Source organism: Apodemus sylvaticus, chromosome 23 (assembly GCF_947179515.1).
Source record: "Apodemus sylvaticus chromosome 23, mApoSyl1.1, whole genome shotgun sequence".
Lineage (NCBI taxonomy): Eukaryota > Metazoa > Chordata > Mammalia > Rodentia > Muridae > Apodemus > Apodemus sylvaticus.
In genome coordinates this window covers 21,459,202-21,477,264 of record NC_067494.1, presented here as the reverse complement: position 1 = coordinate 21,477,264, position 18,063 = coordinate 21,459,202, and the positions used below count along the sequence as shown (strand labels likewise).

General features: G+C 41.3%; 1 protein-coding gene across 1 annotated transcript in view; it reads left to right on the top strand.

The window, feature by feature from the left end:
• Positions 1-461: 461 nt before the first annotated feature.
• The window catches only part of Txlnb (taxilin beta), a 44,645-nt gene continuing 27,043 nt past the window's right edge, over positions 462-18,063 (top strand). Inside the window, exons 1-3 of the mRNA XM_052169897.1 lie at positions 462-540; positions 3,132-3,577; positions 9,912-10,003. Of these exons, the coding sequence (XP_052025857.1) occupies positions 3,145-3,577; positions 9,912-10,003 (525 nt within the window). The 5' untranslated portion in view covers positions 462-540; positions 3,132-3,144. The remainder of the gene's footprint in view (positions 541-3,131; positions 3,578-9,911; positions 10,004-18,063) is intronic.

Genomic DNA, 18,063 nt, shown 5'->3' with positions numbered 1-18,063 from the left:
CAAAAAAACAGTGTCCTCAGAACTAGGGTCTCTGCCACCTCTCCTGTGCTATGCCACACCCCATCTTCCGTGATTCATAAAAGAATCCTGATACTAATTAATCCAGCCCAATGGATAGCCACAGAATCTGAACCACACGGGAGATAAACCAAGAAATAAAAAACACTCCTGTTTGTGTTCAAAATAACAATGTTGGCCATTCATCTGGGTTTGAATTGTGAAGAGGATTACACATGGGAGTCTCACAATCTAGCAGCTGCTTTTCTTTCAAAGGATACTCCCCTGGCGACACCTACTGAACCATAGGCAGACTTCTTTCTTGCTGTGTCATGGGATGTTGTCTTCCCCACCCCCCTCCTTTTGTGGGCGTGTGTGTGTGTGTGTGTGTGTGTGTGTGTGTGTGTGCAGTTTCTCCCTCCTTGTAAGAACACAGCCCGCTGCCTGTTCCTGCTGCTGCTGCTGCTGCTGCTGCTGCTGCGCTCTGACTCTCTGCCACCTCTTTCCTCTCCTTTCTCTTCCTGCTTTGCTCCCTTCCTTCTGGTAAGTGTGGCAAACACTTCCCCAAGCCCTGCGAGCCCATAGTCTGTAGTGTTCGAAAGTTACAGATGCCAGCGAAGGGTGCAAAGGCTTTCCATTTTTCAGCTTCTAAAGACAACGTGTGGCTCAGGAAGGGATGGTGTGTGTGAGCAGGAACTGCTAGGACAGGGTAAACATTCCTCCTCACCGAGGGGCACAGAGTCAAGAAAGTTTGTAAAGGTCAGATTTAAGGGTTTCTTTGCTAGAAGAAACTTTACTACGAAAGGGACTATTTAAAGTTCTTTGGCTTTGTTTCTATTTGGCTTTCCTTCTTGTTAATTCCTTAATTCTGAGTTGTTCTAAAGAAGTAAATTGTCCTGTAAACAAAATAGGTTACTGTTTTAAAAGAAGGTTGAGGTTTGGAGATATAGCACAACAGTGGTGCATTTGAGATGCTGGGACTGATCATACACACACACACACACACACACACACACACACACACACACACGTCAATTAATATGGAACAGGAATTTAAAGAATATCCATAGACCCAAGCTTGAATAGATCACACGAACATTTTTTTTTGTGTAGCCTGACCACAGTAAAATGCCCATGGACTGTTTGAAATACCTGCTTTGAAATTTGATTGACTTTAGATCTCACCCAATGATAATCTCCCCTACACGTAAAAGCTCACATATGGATTCAAACCAGTAAAATGTTCACTATTTTTAGTCTGACCGAGAGCCTATTCTCTTGACTTCAGGGACGAAGGGCTAAATGTCAGAACTCATTTTAGAAGAACTTAAAATAACTTCTGGCTGGACAGCAGGTGACACATGTCCCTCTGTGTGCTAGGGGGAGGCAGGAGTTATAAATAGCAGAGAACATTGCAAGTGGAGGTTGGGATCTAAACTGCAGTGGTAGAGACATTGCCACGTTATGTGATAGCCAAGTGGCTGAATTAAAATGAGTGTAAGTCAGCAACGGCTGGGCGAGCGCCACAGGTGGGTGGGAAGCGTCTCTACACTGCGTTTCCCTCTCTCTTGTTGGCATTTAAGTGTTCAACACCTACTACACTCAAGTGCTTGACACTTGCCCTAAAAAACGGGACAAGGAAGCTGTGCAGTTGGAGCACAGCATGTTTTTGTTTCCACTGACTTGCCAACACGACCGCAAAACCCGTGATGCTAGAGAAGGTTGCCATATTTTTATGCTGTTAATTAGCAACGTAACTATTGAGCTCTATTTGTAAACAAAATGGATCAGAACTTAAAAACCTAAGCCAAATCTATCCACCTCTCAACGCAGTAGGGAGCAAAGCCCGGAATCTTTAATGCAATGTGTTGTATTGTTCCATATGTCCCAGAGGCTGTATTATTATCTGGGTGTTGTTTGTGATGCTGTTGCTGCTGGGGGACAGGATTATATAGCAGAGGCAGGCTAGGGTCTCTCTGTGTAGACGAGGATGACCCTGAACGTCTGACTTTCCTGCCTCCACAGAGAATAATAAACCGACGTGCCCCGGCATGCCTGGTTTGAATCCACGTTGTATTTGAGTTAATTTTCTAGCTTAAGATATACATTGCTATGTCTTGAAATTCTTTCCTAGAACTCTTTGAGTTAGAAAATTATGATCTCTTTACTTCTAAGACCGAAGTCAGTTTCTGGGGTAGAAGAATGTGATAGAAATTTAAGGGGTTCATAGTCTATGTGGGCTGGAGAGATGGCTCAGTGGGTGAACGCGCTTGCTGTACAAGTGTAAGGATTTGACTTCAGGTCAAATGAGCCTGTAATTACAATGCTATTGGGGACAGAGGCAGGAGCACAACAGGGGCTTGCAGGCTGCCAGCCCCGCACCGGGTTCAGTGAGAGGCTCATGCTTTAAGGAAGAAGATGGATGTGACACCGGCATCCTTCTCTGCCTCCACATGTGCACACTTGCACACGTGTGTAAATGCACTGCACTCGTACACACATATACACATGAAAATACGTTTCTAATGATCATCATTCATTCATATTATTGGCTTACTTACATGTTCTTCATTCCTTGTTTTAATTAAAAATGTTAGATTGAAACTCAATTTTTTTTCTGATTGTTGCTCATTATCATGGAGAAAACACTAGAAAAATGATTTTACCTAATAATGTATTAAAGTATACAAATTAAATTTTTTTACTTGACATTTAAAAAATAGCTTATGGGTGTAACTATTAGTAATCACAATGGATCTTGTATTAAATATTAAATTAAAATTAAATAAATTAAATAAAAACTAAACTTTGAATGAAAATGTCTATGCGCATGAACTTTTAAAGGCTGTGAGGTCTACACCTGAAAATTCTAACACAAATTGGCAAATATATTCATAAAAAACAATACCATAAACTAACTCAGACAATTTCAACAAAAAGGGATACTGCTAAAATGTGACAATTACACTCAAAATAGGACAGTGATATGACCTGAATTTTAGTGTCAGTGGTGTGTGAAAGTTCATTTATTCTGTGGCAGATACCAAAATCAGTTGGCACTTCTCTGAAAGATATCCTTATCATTAATATGCAAGTGAATACGTTAGGTAAAACATAACTGTGCTTCCCACCAGATCACACTCCCGTATGGAGACCAATCATCCAGATCAGCTCTCAGTAGAGCAGCCAACTCCCCCAGGGGCGAACTCATCACTCAATCAAAATGTCCCGGGCAAGCAAGATGGCCAGCAATCCTCAACCTCAGGTCAAGCGCCAGAGCAAGAGGCAAGCCTGCATACTGAGAAGGGAGCCCACGATATCTCCGAAGAGTTGAGCCGACAACTGGAAGACATCATAAGCATGTACGGGTCTGCTGTCAGTCCCACGGGGAAGGAAGGCACCTCCGAAACGAAGGAGCAGCCCCAAAACACAGAGGCACCGGACAATGAGGATGGTGACTGTGACGAGACCACTGAAGAGGCAGACAGAGAACCCGCTGCTCCTGAAGAGCCAGCCACAGCCAAAGAGCCTGTCAGCAATAAAGAGCAAAAGCTGGAAAAGAAAATCTTAAAAGGATTAGGCAAGTATTATGTTCTAATATATGACATATCTCTTAATTATTACATTGGCTTGAATGGCAGGAAAAGCCATTGTTTGGTTTCAGAACCCAGGGGCCAAGGACTGAGGTGCATATTTTACATATCAAAGCAGAACTAGTTTCCAGGTCCTCCCAGCATCCTTCAGTCCCTAACTGGCATACCCTGCCCCCAACCCTGAACTTTGGAGTCCAAGGGCTGGGGCTGGGCTGACCTCCCCCCTCAAAGCTTTTATCTATATAATCCAGACATTTCTCTTCCTCTCCCCATCTCTCTTTCTCTTTCTCTCTGTCTCTCTCATCTCTCTGTCTCTTTCTGTCTCTCTCATCTCTCTCACATCTCTGTCTCTTCTCTCTCTGTCTCTGTCTTTCTCTGTCTTTGCCTCTCTCTCTGGCCCCATCTCCCCAAGCTGGCCATTTCTCTATCCTTGGAGCCTGAGAACTCACCAGAGAGCAGACTCCCAATAAACCTGCCTCTAAAGTACTCTAATCTGGTTTGAATTGGCTCCCTTCACTAGCAAAGAAATAACCTATTAGCCGTATAAATATATTTGGATTAATTTTATGTCCTCCTTTTGGGATTCCCTAAACATTCTATTGCTGCGTTTTTCTCTAGCAATACCTTTAATATAGTAACAACACCCTTTGGTATTACTGAAGTGAAGACTTCTCACATGATGCCAGTCTACTCTGCTCATATGTCTACCCACGGCTCTTGGCATTCCAAACCAAAATTCTTAAGCTTTTTTTGGTCCTGTAGTCTAACCCTGGCCGTCTCAAGCTTGAACTCATTTCACTGTATTCTGCCGCATCTCCTTCCTTACCATTCCGTCCCTGACGCCACCACTTTCTGCGGTCATTCTCATCTTCTCTCTTAGTTCTTTGAACTTCCCTGCTTCATTCTCCAAAGGCCTGAGCACATTCTACCTAGAAACGTCTGCACCCTTCCAGCCCTCTGAGCACAGAACTTCTACCTGACATTTAGCACATAACTGAATGGCGTTTTCTTAGCCACAGCCTAATGTTGTAATCTCCTTGGGTCTGCATGATGCCCTGAGTCATTCTTTAGTAGTACTAACAAGCATTTAGAATCATATGTTTTGGGGGAGAGTATTTGGTTAATGAAACTAATTCTCAGTTGGATTGTTTTTCAATCTCAAGAATGGTGTGTGTGTGTGTGTGTGTGTGTGTGTGTGTGTGTGAAGGGGTTGGACATCATTGGATGCCTATGGTATAAGATAGGAGATGACAAATTAAAGACTCAATAGTAATTTGCTACAAAATGAAGGAGTGGAATACTTAAAGCAAACACTAAATAAACAAAATAAATAGGGGTAAGTGCGTTGATAAAATAATTGTCAATTAGATCACTTATTGTAAAATATTTTTGATTAAGGATAGATCACAAAAATAAAACAAAACAAAACAAATAATAATACCACCATGGTTACATCTGCCAAGAACTGCAGAAGACATATCCTGGAGCTGCCCATCTATTCATTAATTTCATGACTATCTGTGAATGCCTGGTTGTGAGGCACTGTGTTGGGGGAACAAAAAGATGAGATGATCCCTTGGTTAAGGGGCTATTGGTACAGAAAGAAAAGCAAACACATGAACCAAACACACAGAGGAGGAAGTACTTTTGAAGAGCATGGGGATTGGTAGCACCAACAATAACTGTGGATGAAGGGAAAGAATGCTAATTTTACATCCCCTGCACCTAGCACAACACCCCCCCCCCAGTCTGTCCCCACATGTGACTGCCAGAACAGAACTTACTTCAAAGACTACTTCCCCACATGAGACTTGGTTAGTTTCACCTCCTCGCTTCTCCTACATTTTCTTCAGCTTCTGTGATAGATGGGTTAGTTCTCAAGGGTAGTGACCACTTCTTGTTCACTTGTATGATATGATAGAGTGGAATACCAAGGAGGCTGTGTGAGAACTGTGCTCACACCCGAGTTACAGATTTCTATCTGTAAACCCAAGCAATCTACACTTGAGTAGAGTACTACTATGCACATAAAACTCATGATGAAAAGGTTTCAGGAAGGGTTCAGTTATACCTTCTAGTAATACAACTGACCCCTCTGCTCCCGCAACATAAAGATCACAACGACATTTAATATATTTTCATATTCCAACAATGCAAGGTTACCTCATTCTAGAATGCGGGGGGCATAGTAGTGTCCCTCTATGTCGCAGAGCAATTTTTTTCTCTTCTCCAATCAAATCACATCTTGGATGTGCCCCTTAGCACAGTCATGTTAAAGATCCAGAATGTTTCTGACCGGCTGTGTATACCAACTTAAACCTGTATGTATAATATACACAGGAGTCTCTGTGCATCTGCTGTACTGGGGGACAAAACATGAAGAAAATAAGAGAAAATTAAAGGCAGCCATTTGGAGCATTTATAGTCTCTCCTATGTAAATCTGTAAAATCCTTACAACTACCAAATCATTAGGACAGTTTTTCAGGATGAGAAAGTAATTATACTTTTCTCCCCTGCCACACTCTACAAATTACCCAGCTCCAGCCCAATGTGTTTGTCTAGAATTTGTTTGTGCATCAGAGGCCCGCTTTAGGCATGTGTGGGCCAGTGGCCTTTCTGGGCCATCCCACTCAAAGCAATTAACATGTTCTTTGACACACAGTACTGTCTCTGCTATACTCATAGTTATAACAACATTTTCAGGCAAGCCTACACATAAACCCACCACTTCCAAGTTAGATGCCTATAAGTGGTTTTAGGAAACTGCTTGGCTGCTTGTAAACTAAATGGTGCTGCAATATTGTCTACATATGTAACTGTGTGTTTAAATCCAATTCAGAACTTGTCAAAACTCTGAAATGCACAGAGATTCAGAACTTGTGTACAAACTTCAGGCCAAGGCGCTATGACAGTTTAGCAGAAAGCAAAACCCTTGTGGAAGAAAAGGGTGCTAATGTCTTTGAAAACTGTTCCTTCCTACCTTAGAGCACTAAAGTTCTGGCTGTGGGTTTCCCTGGACAGAAGAAGGTTATCCGATGAGATAAGGCTCTACCTGTTGATCTCTATAATTCTCTTATTGTAAAAGAAGGCATGTTATAGGCAGCCCTACAACTGCAGAGGTCTGCCATTTCTCTGACTAATAATACTAAATATGCTAGAGAGAGATTTGTTATGGGATAATTTATTGACCATCACTGACTACAGGTAAGTTTCTATGTATACACCAGGGAACTATGGACTCTGTAATGTCTTCAGATACCCATTTACCTCTCCTCATCTTCCTTAGAACACACACACACACACACACACACACACACACACACACACGTAGCTCTGATAAGAATTCTAAGTGTTCTTGAGGGAAGGATAAGACTTTTATCTTGGAACTCAAGAAAAAGAGGAATTGGTGGGACTCAAGGATAATTGAATTGGTTCACAGAGGAGTTGAACCAATTGGGTCAGAACTGAGTAGAGAGACGTGAGAGAAACAGGCAAGCAAGGCTTGAGTGAAGTGACCCATTCTCTCTTCTGAGCACATCTCTCTCTCTCTCTCTCTCTCTCTCTCTCTCTCTCTCTCTCTCTCTCTTCCCTTCTCATGATGACTAGTAGTATAAACACATCACCAGTAGACTCATGAGAAGGCCAGATCTATTCTTTAAGTGACTGAGGGACTGAAGTTCCAAGTGCACTATAACAAATACACTAAGATTCCAGAGGCACAAAATGTCAACTTAATGGAGGATGTCGTGATAGCACAGCACAGCAGGGTAGGACTTCAAACATTGATGGTGGTATTAAAACCAAGGGAAACAATCACACACTGTGACCAGGAGAGGTAAGAGACTACAACTTTCAAAGGCAGATCAGCATTTAAAATCCTAGGATGACAAATATCTCACCCAAACAATGTTGTTATTTTCCCTTTACTACTATTGGTTCTAGGCTATAAATAGTTAAAGTGATTTCATTTGTGGAGTCACTAAACCTTAAGGACTGAATTCAGAACCCATTTAGTCAACTCACTAATTTAATTCAATATGCAAAAAACCTGAAGCTACAAAGTTGTTCACCTTACTGCCGGCCAAGTGAGTTCTAGAATTTTGGTCTTCTAGTTAGACTCAAACTTTCCTAAAACATCTAATGATGCTCAGAATAGCTTTTAACACTTACTGGAGTTTAATTTTATTAGTAAGAGAATAAAAAATCAACATTAAAATATGAGTCTGGATGTAACATTTGAAAATTGTCCAAATTTGACAATTGTGCAGGTGAGAACAAGAACCAATGTTATCCCCATGACCAAAAAAGAAAAGAAAAGAAACCCTTTGGAAGAGAAAGGGTGTAAGTTTAGGGATACTTTAAGTCTATGCAAGTAATCAGGGCATTTTAACAGAAGCAAGCAGCGCTCTGCCAATAGCTTGTGATGAACCCTGGTTCACATTTCTATGACTGTTTTAATTGTGCAAACTTTAAAGTTTTCAAATGGACATTTCTTTTCCAAATGATTGACCAGGAGAGGAAAAAAAAAAAAAAGGACTTTTAAAAATGTCTTTGACATAAAAATGGCTCCTTTATATTCCAATACAACTCTGCCAATGTTCACAGCCAAATGTCACAGTATTGTCCTCACTGCACAGGTGTTTCAACTTCGATACAGCTTCTAACACACAGCATTTTGCATGTGGCAGCCACATACCCACTGCATGTCTTCGTCAGCTTTTGCAGGGAGTAATGAGGTTAACTCTGAAATGGTACATTCAGGAGAAAAGACATGATGCCCACCGGATAAAATATCCTGGAGTAAGTCAGGTTTTCCTGTTGTGTGTGATACATCAGCACACGACCTTGTTTCCATGGGAATGCAATAATTTTCCTGAGAAATTGAGCATATCTCTGTCCCTCTCCTCCACAAGTGTCCCATGTAGCGCCCTAGCGCAACAGAACCTATGCAACTTTAAAACCTACCATCTCTAATGAATTCTGCACATGCTGGTCTCTAATTTCTTGAATTTTCAGTTGAGGCTGATTTTTGAAGGTGTATTGGTACACTGGAATGATAGATAGGCATCAGTACAAGATATCAAACCACTAGAATAGAGCAGAATGGGATTTCAATTAACATGAAGATTATACAATAAGAACGACAAAATGCCCAGCTACAGAAGAAGAAAACACTAGAGTCTCTCATTTCTTTACTCTTCCAATAAGACATACAAGGACTTCATTTTAGTGCTCACCATGAGAGGTGTCCCAAGACACTAAAGTCCCAGGTGAGAGAAAAGGTTCACCTTCTTCTACATAATTAGAACAGTATCATTTGATTTGTGTGATATGGGTGTCTGCAGGCTGGCTTCACTTCACTACATTATTAGAGGTACTCAGCATTTGCCATGGACGAAATGCTACAAGTAGGCCCTGGCCCTAACCTATGGACAAGAGCACTTCCTTGTTTGAAGAGCTAAAGTTATCCCAGGAGAGCCGTCTTCACATGCCTACATTCCTGGAGTCAAGGGTGAGAGAATGATTTGTCCAGCACAGACCACCCAAGCTTCCAGAGGAGTAGCTTGAAGTCCGTGCCCAGAAAGAGCAGATCATAATCAGTCACAAAGGGCAATCAATCATCAAGGGTTTTGGAGGAGAGCTAGGAGCTGGTGGAGCCTTCCTCATAGCCCGTCTTAGATCTGAATTGACTCATTGACCAAACATGAGGAATGACGTCATTTTCTTCTAAAGACATTCCACCTTGGATTCCCTATCCTTTTCTGCTACAAAAATTCTCAGAAAAGCTTAGAGGAAGTCACCTTGGATTAAAGTCTTGACAATGTCAGCGGTGATTATGTAATGTTGGTGTTTTCTGGGTCTTTGAAATTTCATCTAGAAAAGTAAACTGGCTAGCCTGGATGTCTTTAAAGATCCTGTTAGAATTTTTCAATCCTATGCATATAATTAAATATAGGATATGGATATGGGATAATCTATCATTTCATAAAGTGGGTGCTGCGACACGCTTACCTTTAGAATATTAAGGATACACAAGGAGAAGGAATGAGAATAAAGAAGAAAATTTGGGGACAACTGCTTTAGCAAGCGTTATTGAAACTCTACCAGGAATTTGACTCTGCACCGCATGAGCTAATCCTTACTCTGAAAGGCAGAGGTCATCCTTTCTTAAAGGAAGAGAAACTAGCTGAGGACCTAGGAAGGTTCTCAGTTTGGCTGAGGTTTGATCTTAATTTGCAAGGGATCAATCCAATATTCCAGTCCCTATCACCTGACCATATACGCTCAACCCTCATTTTTATTTCATTTCATTTTTTTAGGTAAAGAAGCTAACTTGCTCATGCAAAATCTGAACAAGCTGCAGGCACCTGAAGAAAAGCTTGATTTTTTATTCAAGAAATATGCTGAATTGGTAAGATTTCTGATCAGCTCTTTCTGTCAGAAAGCCCCCAGCTCTAGTCCGTGTTGAGAAGAAATTGTGGCTTTTCATGAACATCATTATAGAATACAGCTACTTACCCTAAAACAAGCCATCACTAGATTCACAGAATTCTAGGAGAAAAGTATATTTAAGGAGAAAGAAAAGCTGACACGTAATAATAGAACGGGCAAAGAAGGCCATGCTCTCCCTGTTCAGCTGTGTGTATAATTTGGGGGGAGGGAAAAGAAGGAGTACAGATTATGGAAATTTGTGGACGTTTTATAAAGTTCCTGTTAGCCTTCAAACAAAATTATCTTCTCTATAAAGATGAATGAATTACGAACTTTCATGGCGCTTCTACGTCTGTGTTTCTCAAGGGCTACAAAGGGAAATTCAAAGTGGAGTTAATGCCTCCCCACAGTTCGCGGCACACTTCTGTCCGGCCTGACCCTTTTCTTCAGTTCTCTTTGTTGGGCCCTGTTCTTTCCCTTCCCTACAATGATGAAGCCGTCCGTCCGTCCGTGTGGGGCGCTTTAGTCCCCGGCTCCACGGCCTCTGCACGGCCTCACTTAGGGTCCTGGGAACAAGGGAAGCCACTACAAACCATCCGAGAATTCCAGAAAGTCACTGTCCTCTGTGCTGTCAACATGACCAGTAAAGGCAAGGGCGTGGTGAGCACAGTACTCTGGTATCCAGGAAGCCTCATGAAAACCTGCTGGGATCCGTGGGTGGAAAAGGGCAGCTGAGCAGAAACATCTGAGGTGTAGATACCACTCCCCCCTTCACCCCAAGAAATGAGATATATCGAGCAATTTCATTTTACTTTTTTTTTCTGTGTATGCTCTTTAAGAAAGCCACTGACTTGTTATTTTGTTTGTTTGTTTGTTTGTTTTGTTTTGTTTTTCCGAAGAAGCAGCAACAGGCGAATGACGTGGGGGACGCACAGAGCTTTCTCTGGGCTGGAGTTGAACCACCTCCCACCCAATTGGTAGACACATTTTTTTTTAATTTTTTTATTCGATATATTTTTAATTTACATTTCAAATGATTTCCCCTTTTCTGGCGCCCCACTCCCCAAATGTCCCATAAGCCCCCTTCCTTCCCCTGTTCTCCCACCCACCCTTTCCTAATTCCCTGTTCTGGTTTTGCCCTATACTGCTACACTGAGTCTTTCCAGAACAAGGGGCCACTCCTCCATTCTTCTTGTACCTCATTTGATGTGTGGATTATGTTTTGGGTATTCCAGTTTTCTAGGTTAATATCCACTTATTAGTGAGTGCATACCATGATTGATCTTTTGAGACTGGATTACCTCACTTAGTATGATGTTCTCCAGCTCCATCCATTTGCCTAAGAATTTCATGAATTCATTGTTTCTAATGGCTGAATTGTCTATATATATCACATTTTTTGCATCCATTCTTCTGTTGAGGGATACCTGGGTTCTTTCCAGCTTCTAGCTATTATAAATAGGGCTGCTATGAACATAGTGGAGCATGTATCTTTATTACATGCTGGGGAATCCTCTGGGTATATGCCCAGGAGTGGTATAGCAGGATCTTCTGGAAGTGAGGTGCCCAGTTTTCTGAGGAACAGCCAGACTGATTTTGAGAGTGGTTGTACCAGTTTGCAACACCACCAGCAGTGGAGGAGTGTTCCTTTCTCCACATCCTCGCCAACAGCTGCTGTCTCCTGAATTTTTAATCTTAGCCATTCTGACTGGTATAAGGTGAAATCTCAGGGTTGTTTTGATTTGCATTTCCCTAATGACTAATGAAGTTGAGCATTTTTAAAGATGCTTCTCAGCCATCCGAAGTTCTTCAGGTGCAAATTCTTTGCTTAGCTCTGTACTCCATTTTTTAATAGGGTTATTTGGTTTTCTGGAGTCTAACTTCTTGAGTTCTTTGTATATATTGGATATTAGCCCTCTATCTGATGTAGGGTTGGTGAAGATCTTTTCCCAATTTGTGGGTTGCCGATTTGTCCTTTTGATGGTGTCCTTTGCCTTACAGAAACTGAGGTTCCATTTGTCAATTCTTGATCTTAGAGCACACGCTATTGGTGATCTGTTCAGAAACTTTCTCCCTGTACCGATGTCCTCAAGGGTCTTCCCCAGTTTCTTTTCTATTAGCTTCAGAGTATCTGGCTTTATGTGGAGGTCCTTGATCCATTTGGAGTTACCAAACATGTGAAAGATCTATATGACAAAAATTTCAAGACTCTGAAGAAGGAAATGGAAGAAGACCTCAAAAAATGGAAAAACCTCCCATGCACATGGATTTTCAGCCCCTTTGTCGAGGATCAAGTGGCCATAGGTGTGTGGGTTCATTTCTGGATCTTCAATCCTGTTCCATTGATCCTCCTGCCTGTCACTGTACCAATACCATGCAGTTTTTAACACTATTACTCTGTAGTATTGCTTGAGGTCAGGGATACTGATTCCCCATAATTTCTTTTGTTGTTGAGAATAGTTTTAGCTATCCTGGATTTTTTGTTATTACAGATGAATTTGAGAATTGCTCTTTCTAACTCTATGAAGAACTGAATTAGGATTTTGATGGGTACTGCATTGAACTGTATATTGCTTTTGGCAAAATGGCCATTTTAACTATATTAATCCTACCGATCCATGAGCATTCCATTTTTTGAGGTCTTCTTCTATTTCCTTCTTCAGAGTCTTGAAGTTTTTGTCATACAGATCTTTCACATGTTTGGTAAGAGTCACCCCAAGGTACTTTATACTGTTTGTGGCTATTGTGAAGGGTGTCATTTCCCTAATTTCTTTCTCAGCCTGCTTATCCTTTGAGTATAGGAAGGCTACTGATTTGCTTGAGTTGATTTTATAACCTGCCAGTTTGCTGAAGCTGTTTATCAGCTGTAGCCACAATTACACTGATACCAAAACCACACAAAGATCCAACAAAGAAAGAAAACTTCAGACCAATTTCCCTTATGAACATCAATGCAAAAATACTCAATAAAATTCTTGCCAACCAAATCCAAGAACAAATGGTGCTGGTTCAACTGGAGGTCAACATGCAGAAGAATGCGAATTGATCCATCCTTGTCTCCTTGTACTAAGCTCAACTCCATATGGATCATGGCAGACACATTTTACAGCTAAGGACGCTCCTGGGCTTTTCCAGTTGGGAGCCTCCCCCTGGAAGCATCCCCTATCTTCAATCTGGCCCACAAAGAGGCCCTGAGCCTAACTTCCTTGGGAGAGTCCCTGACTGAATGAGCGTCAGGCCCACAGGCTCCATGCCTGTTGATGGTTTGATTTTCACCAACTGTGGTCCTGTAATCCCTGTGTCCTTTTTTTCCATCTGCCTTGACGCATCCCATTATGTGGAATCATGGTGTCACGCACACAATACAGTTCTGAAATCCTGAGTGTCTGGCTGATGGCTTAGCTTTCAGTGATTTTTAATCACACAAACCACATCATAATGACACAAGAGGTCCAAATACATAAAAACAATATTTCTAACCTGTCATCTGAAACACAAACTCTGAGTGGCCAGAAATGGAGCAACTTTTACCATGCTGCCTGTGAGTTGATGTTTGGTTTTCTGGGCCCATGTGGCATTTTCTCATGCAATTCAGTCTGGACGAGCATATTTTGTTAGAGTTGTGTCGTATTCCTTTAAGTGGCCCTATGTGCTGCAAAAATGCTAATATTCTGTATATATTAATTGATACTGTAAATTAATATGGTGGTAGTTATTCCTTAACCAGCCTTTTCCCGAATAACCACACAGAGACCATACACTATTTCAAAGCTTAGGCCTTAGCTGGGCAGACTCTCTCAACTAGCTCCTCTAAGGTAACCTGGCCATCTAGCCCCATCCAGCCACACGGCTAGCTATATCTTCAAGGCCCACAATTAGCCCTTCTTATGTCTCCAGGAGAAAGGACCTTCCCCTGTCTTCTTTCCAGAGTCCCCTTTTCCCTCCCAGGAAGTCCCACCTATCTCTCTATATGACCCAATCACAGGCTTTAGCCTTTTTTTTTTTTTTTGACTATTTTTTTTCTTTTTTTTTTCTTAATTTTTTTATTCGATATAATTTATTTACATTTCAAATGATTTCCCCTTTTCTAGCCCCCCATTCCCGAAAGTCCCGTAAGCCCCCTTCTCTTCCCCTGTCCTCCCACCCACCCCTTCCCACTTCCCCGTTCTGGTTTTGCCCTATACTGCTTTACTGAGTCTTTCCAGAACCAGGGGCCACTCCTCCTCTCTTCTTGTACCTCATCTGATGTGTGGATTATGTTTTGGGTATTCCAGTTTTCTAGGTTAATATCCACTTATTAGTGAATGCATACCATGATTCACCTTTTGAGTCTGGGTTACCTCACTTAGTATGATGTTCTCTAGCTCCATCCATTTGCCTAAGAATTTCATGAATTCATTGTTTCTAATGGCTGAATAGTACTCCATTTTGTAGATATACCACATTTTTTGCATCCACTCTTCTGTTGAGGGATACCTGGGTTCTTTCTAGCATCTGGCAATTATAAATAGGGCTGCTATGAACATAGTAGAGCATGTATCCTTATTACATGGTGGGGAATCCTCTGGGTATATGCCCAGGAGTGGTATAGCAGGATCTTCTGGAAGTGAGGTACCCAGTTTTTGGAGGAACCGCCAGACTGCTTTCCAGAGTGGTTGTACCAATTTGCAACCTCACCAGCAGTGGAGGAGTGTTCCTCTTTCTCCACACCCTCTCCAACACCTGCTGTCTCCTGAATTTTTAATCTTAGCCATTCTGACTGGTGTAAGATGAAATCTCAGGGTTGTTTTGATTTGCATTTCCCTAATGACTAATGAAGTTGAGCATTTTTTAAGATGCTTCTCTGCCATCCGAAGTTCTTCAGGTAAGAATTCTTTGTTTAACTCTGTACCCCATTTTTTAATAGGGTTGTTCGGTTTTCTGGAGTCTAAATTCTTGAGTTCTTTATATATATTGGATATTAGCCCTCTATCTGATGTAGGATTGGTGAAGATCTTTTCCCAATTTGTTGGTTGCCGATTTGTCCTCTAAGGTCTGCACAACAAAAGCTGGTGTACTTAAGAATTCCCTTGTCTTGAAGCAAGTAGATCTAGGGATATAGAACTTAGCATTTGAATACAACCCCAACATTGTGCTGATTCAAGAGACGGTGTGCTCCTGCTTCAGAAGCAGCGAATGCTGTTGTGAATACCATCATTTATTAGATTTGTCCCTTCTTCATTATGATTTTAAGAAAAAAGTTCTAGAAAAAGATTCCTAGATCAAGCAAGATGAGTGTTTCTTTGTTTTCTAGTTTGATGGGCCATGTTGCTTGCTAAAATAAGGGTAGAAAAATCTCAAAGCAGTTTAACATTGGTTATTAGCAATTTAAACTAGCATAACATAAATTGGAGGTCAGGGATATTTTCCCCCAATTCTTAGCCACATTCACATGCACACGTTACATCACTTTGATGTGTACATCCATGTACAATATTCTTCTTTTAATATTTTCTGTACTGTCTGTCCATCAACCCTTCAATGCAACTACTACATACCAAGGCCGTTGTTGTTCATTTTCTAGTACTATTTATTTGCTTTACTTGCCAGGAAGGAGAAAATATCCTTGATTGTCACCTGACGCCATTTATACTGCTACATTGCCTGGAGTAGAATTGCCTCTCCAGTCTGAGGGAGATTACTCCAAGAGCCAGGGCTACTTACCCTGGTCCCAGGAAATTCCCTGTGCCTACTTACCATGATAGACAAACAGTCAAGCCAGCACAAGTCTTACTACATGGCATTTGTCTTATCCCCTATAACAAACTAAGACCTCAGAAGCTGACCCCAAGACCAATTACATTTCCATTTCAGGGAAGAAAATTCATGAAAAAATTTAATTAGTTACTTAGAGGTAAAAGTCTATTTCCTTGCTCATTGATTAGGATATTAGTATAAAAAGTATCTGAAATATGGAATAAACTGTCAACCCCAATACTCTAAGTCTACCTATCACTCGAGTTCACTCGTGCTTACAAAGCCTGAAGCTTGTAATATTATCTGGCATTGTGTTCATCAACGAATAAGGGTATGTTCATTAATAAGTAAGGATACTTCCTGACTACATTCAGAAGTGGCCTTAGAAAAATATTTTCCAGAAATTTCCGCAACTTCTATATACTTGAAAGGAATCACTAATACAATTCTAATTTAGCCATTAATGTTAATTCTGCTTTTATATTTTTTTAATTTAATGAAGAACAAAAAATAAGAGATTTCAGATAAATTCCTTTATACCTCTTGCATATGTCCAGAGCTGTACCTATGTGAATCTTAAACCTCACAGCCAGCACTGGGCCGAGGTTGACTCACTTCCAATATGTTCACTTTTATTCATTAAAAAAAAAAAAATCCTACCCAGACCACCATTCTCCTGTCACCTCTCTGCCCACCTTCATCAGACCAGCTGACCAGAAACCAGAGAGGTTAGAGTCTCTTCCTGCACCCATCCACCCTGCCCACTGAGTCCTCTGAGGTGCACCCAGCTGCCCACTGGGTCCTCTGAGGCACACCCAGCTGCCCTGAGCAGGTTGCTCTCCCTGCCTGCCTTTCATTCTCCTACAACCTCTCTGTCCATCTTCATCAGATCCGGAACCTTACAGCCCGAGTATATCCACCAGAGATCCTACCATACCAGGATCATTGAGGTTAGCCCCTCCCAGTACCTACCACAACAGGAACATCCAGGGTCTTAAGCCATCTAGAGGGCTAAAGGCTCATGAAAGAACACCAACGCCAGGGCAAGATAACATCAGAGTACAGCTATCCGACTACAGTAAGCTCTGGATATCTGAGCATAACTGAAACACGAAGACCCCTGCACTCAGACACAAGCACAAAAGTCTGAGCCATTTGAAAAAAAAAAAAACCAAAACCATCCGGCTACTAAAAACTTCAAAAGTTGAGAGCCTTTCATTTTAAAGCTAAGGAAAATAGATCTGGCTAAAATTTAAGTATGCATGATCTTATAACACAGCCAAAGATTAAATATGGCAAAGCACACATCATCTATCTTCCAACTTATAAGGCACAGAAAATATATTTGCTTCCCGAGACACAAAGAAAGCCACTGGGGTCCGTGGGTCCTAGACAGAGGTAGTCTTGTACTCCATGGAGCAATGGGTGTCTCAGCCTGGAGATATTTCTACATCTCACAGTCAGTTCACGTAACTGCCATCCAGTAGGTAGAAGCACTCAGATTGGTGTTATGTAGCCCAAATTCAGAGAATTTCGCACAATACAAAAATACGTCCCATTATGTCAACAGCGATGAACTTGAAGAGTTTGACAAACAGCTTAGTCCTCAAAAGTAGAGCCTAATCTATAATGGCAACAACAATACAGCAATTTAAAGGAAGAAAAATCCTGCTGTACTAATGGGAAGTTTACCTTGTCTAATAGTTATCGTATAAAATGTAAAGACCACGTCTAGCTCATGAACAAGAGTTTAACACGAGAAATGTATAATCAAAGAGCCCTAGCTTTTCCAGAAGGACGTTGATGCCAGTCTAAATTTCCAAGAACGTGGTTCTCTTTTTCTAATATTAATTCCTAAAACGTAGAAGTTGCACATGGGTATAGACTTAGAATACCAAATGTGTATACTCTTGGCTTAACCTGAAGGTGGTTTATAATGGTTATTCAACATGGTAGGAGAAAGAGAATTAAATAAGATACGAATTGAAGAATTATGACAGTCTTCAAATAGTTCAGAAAAAAAAACCCCAACAGACTTTAAAAACAGAAAAATTAAGATGTGGTCAAGATTTGTGTGGACTGTAGATCCTTTTCATCAGGCTCCTGGAGGTACCAGGAACCCCAAGCATCCCGAGACGCCCAGTAGCTCCCCAGGGGTTCTTCTTGCTCTTAGCCAACATGGCTATTAATAGAACAGTCGTCTCCTGGCTTAAACAATACTCAGGCACTGAAGAAACCAAGTCCAGTGGAGGGAACAGTTTTGGACCAAAGTCTGCTGCTTGCATGTGGCCACACTAGTGTTCA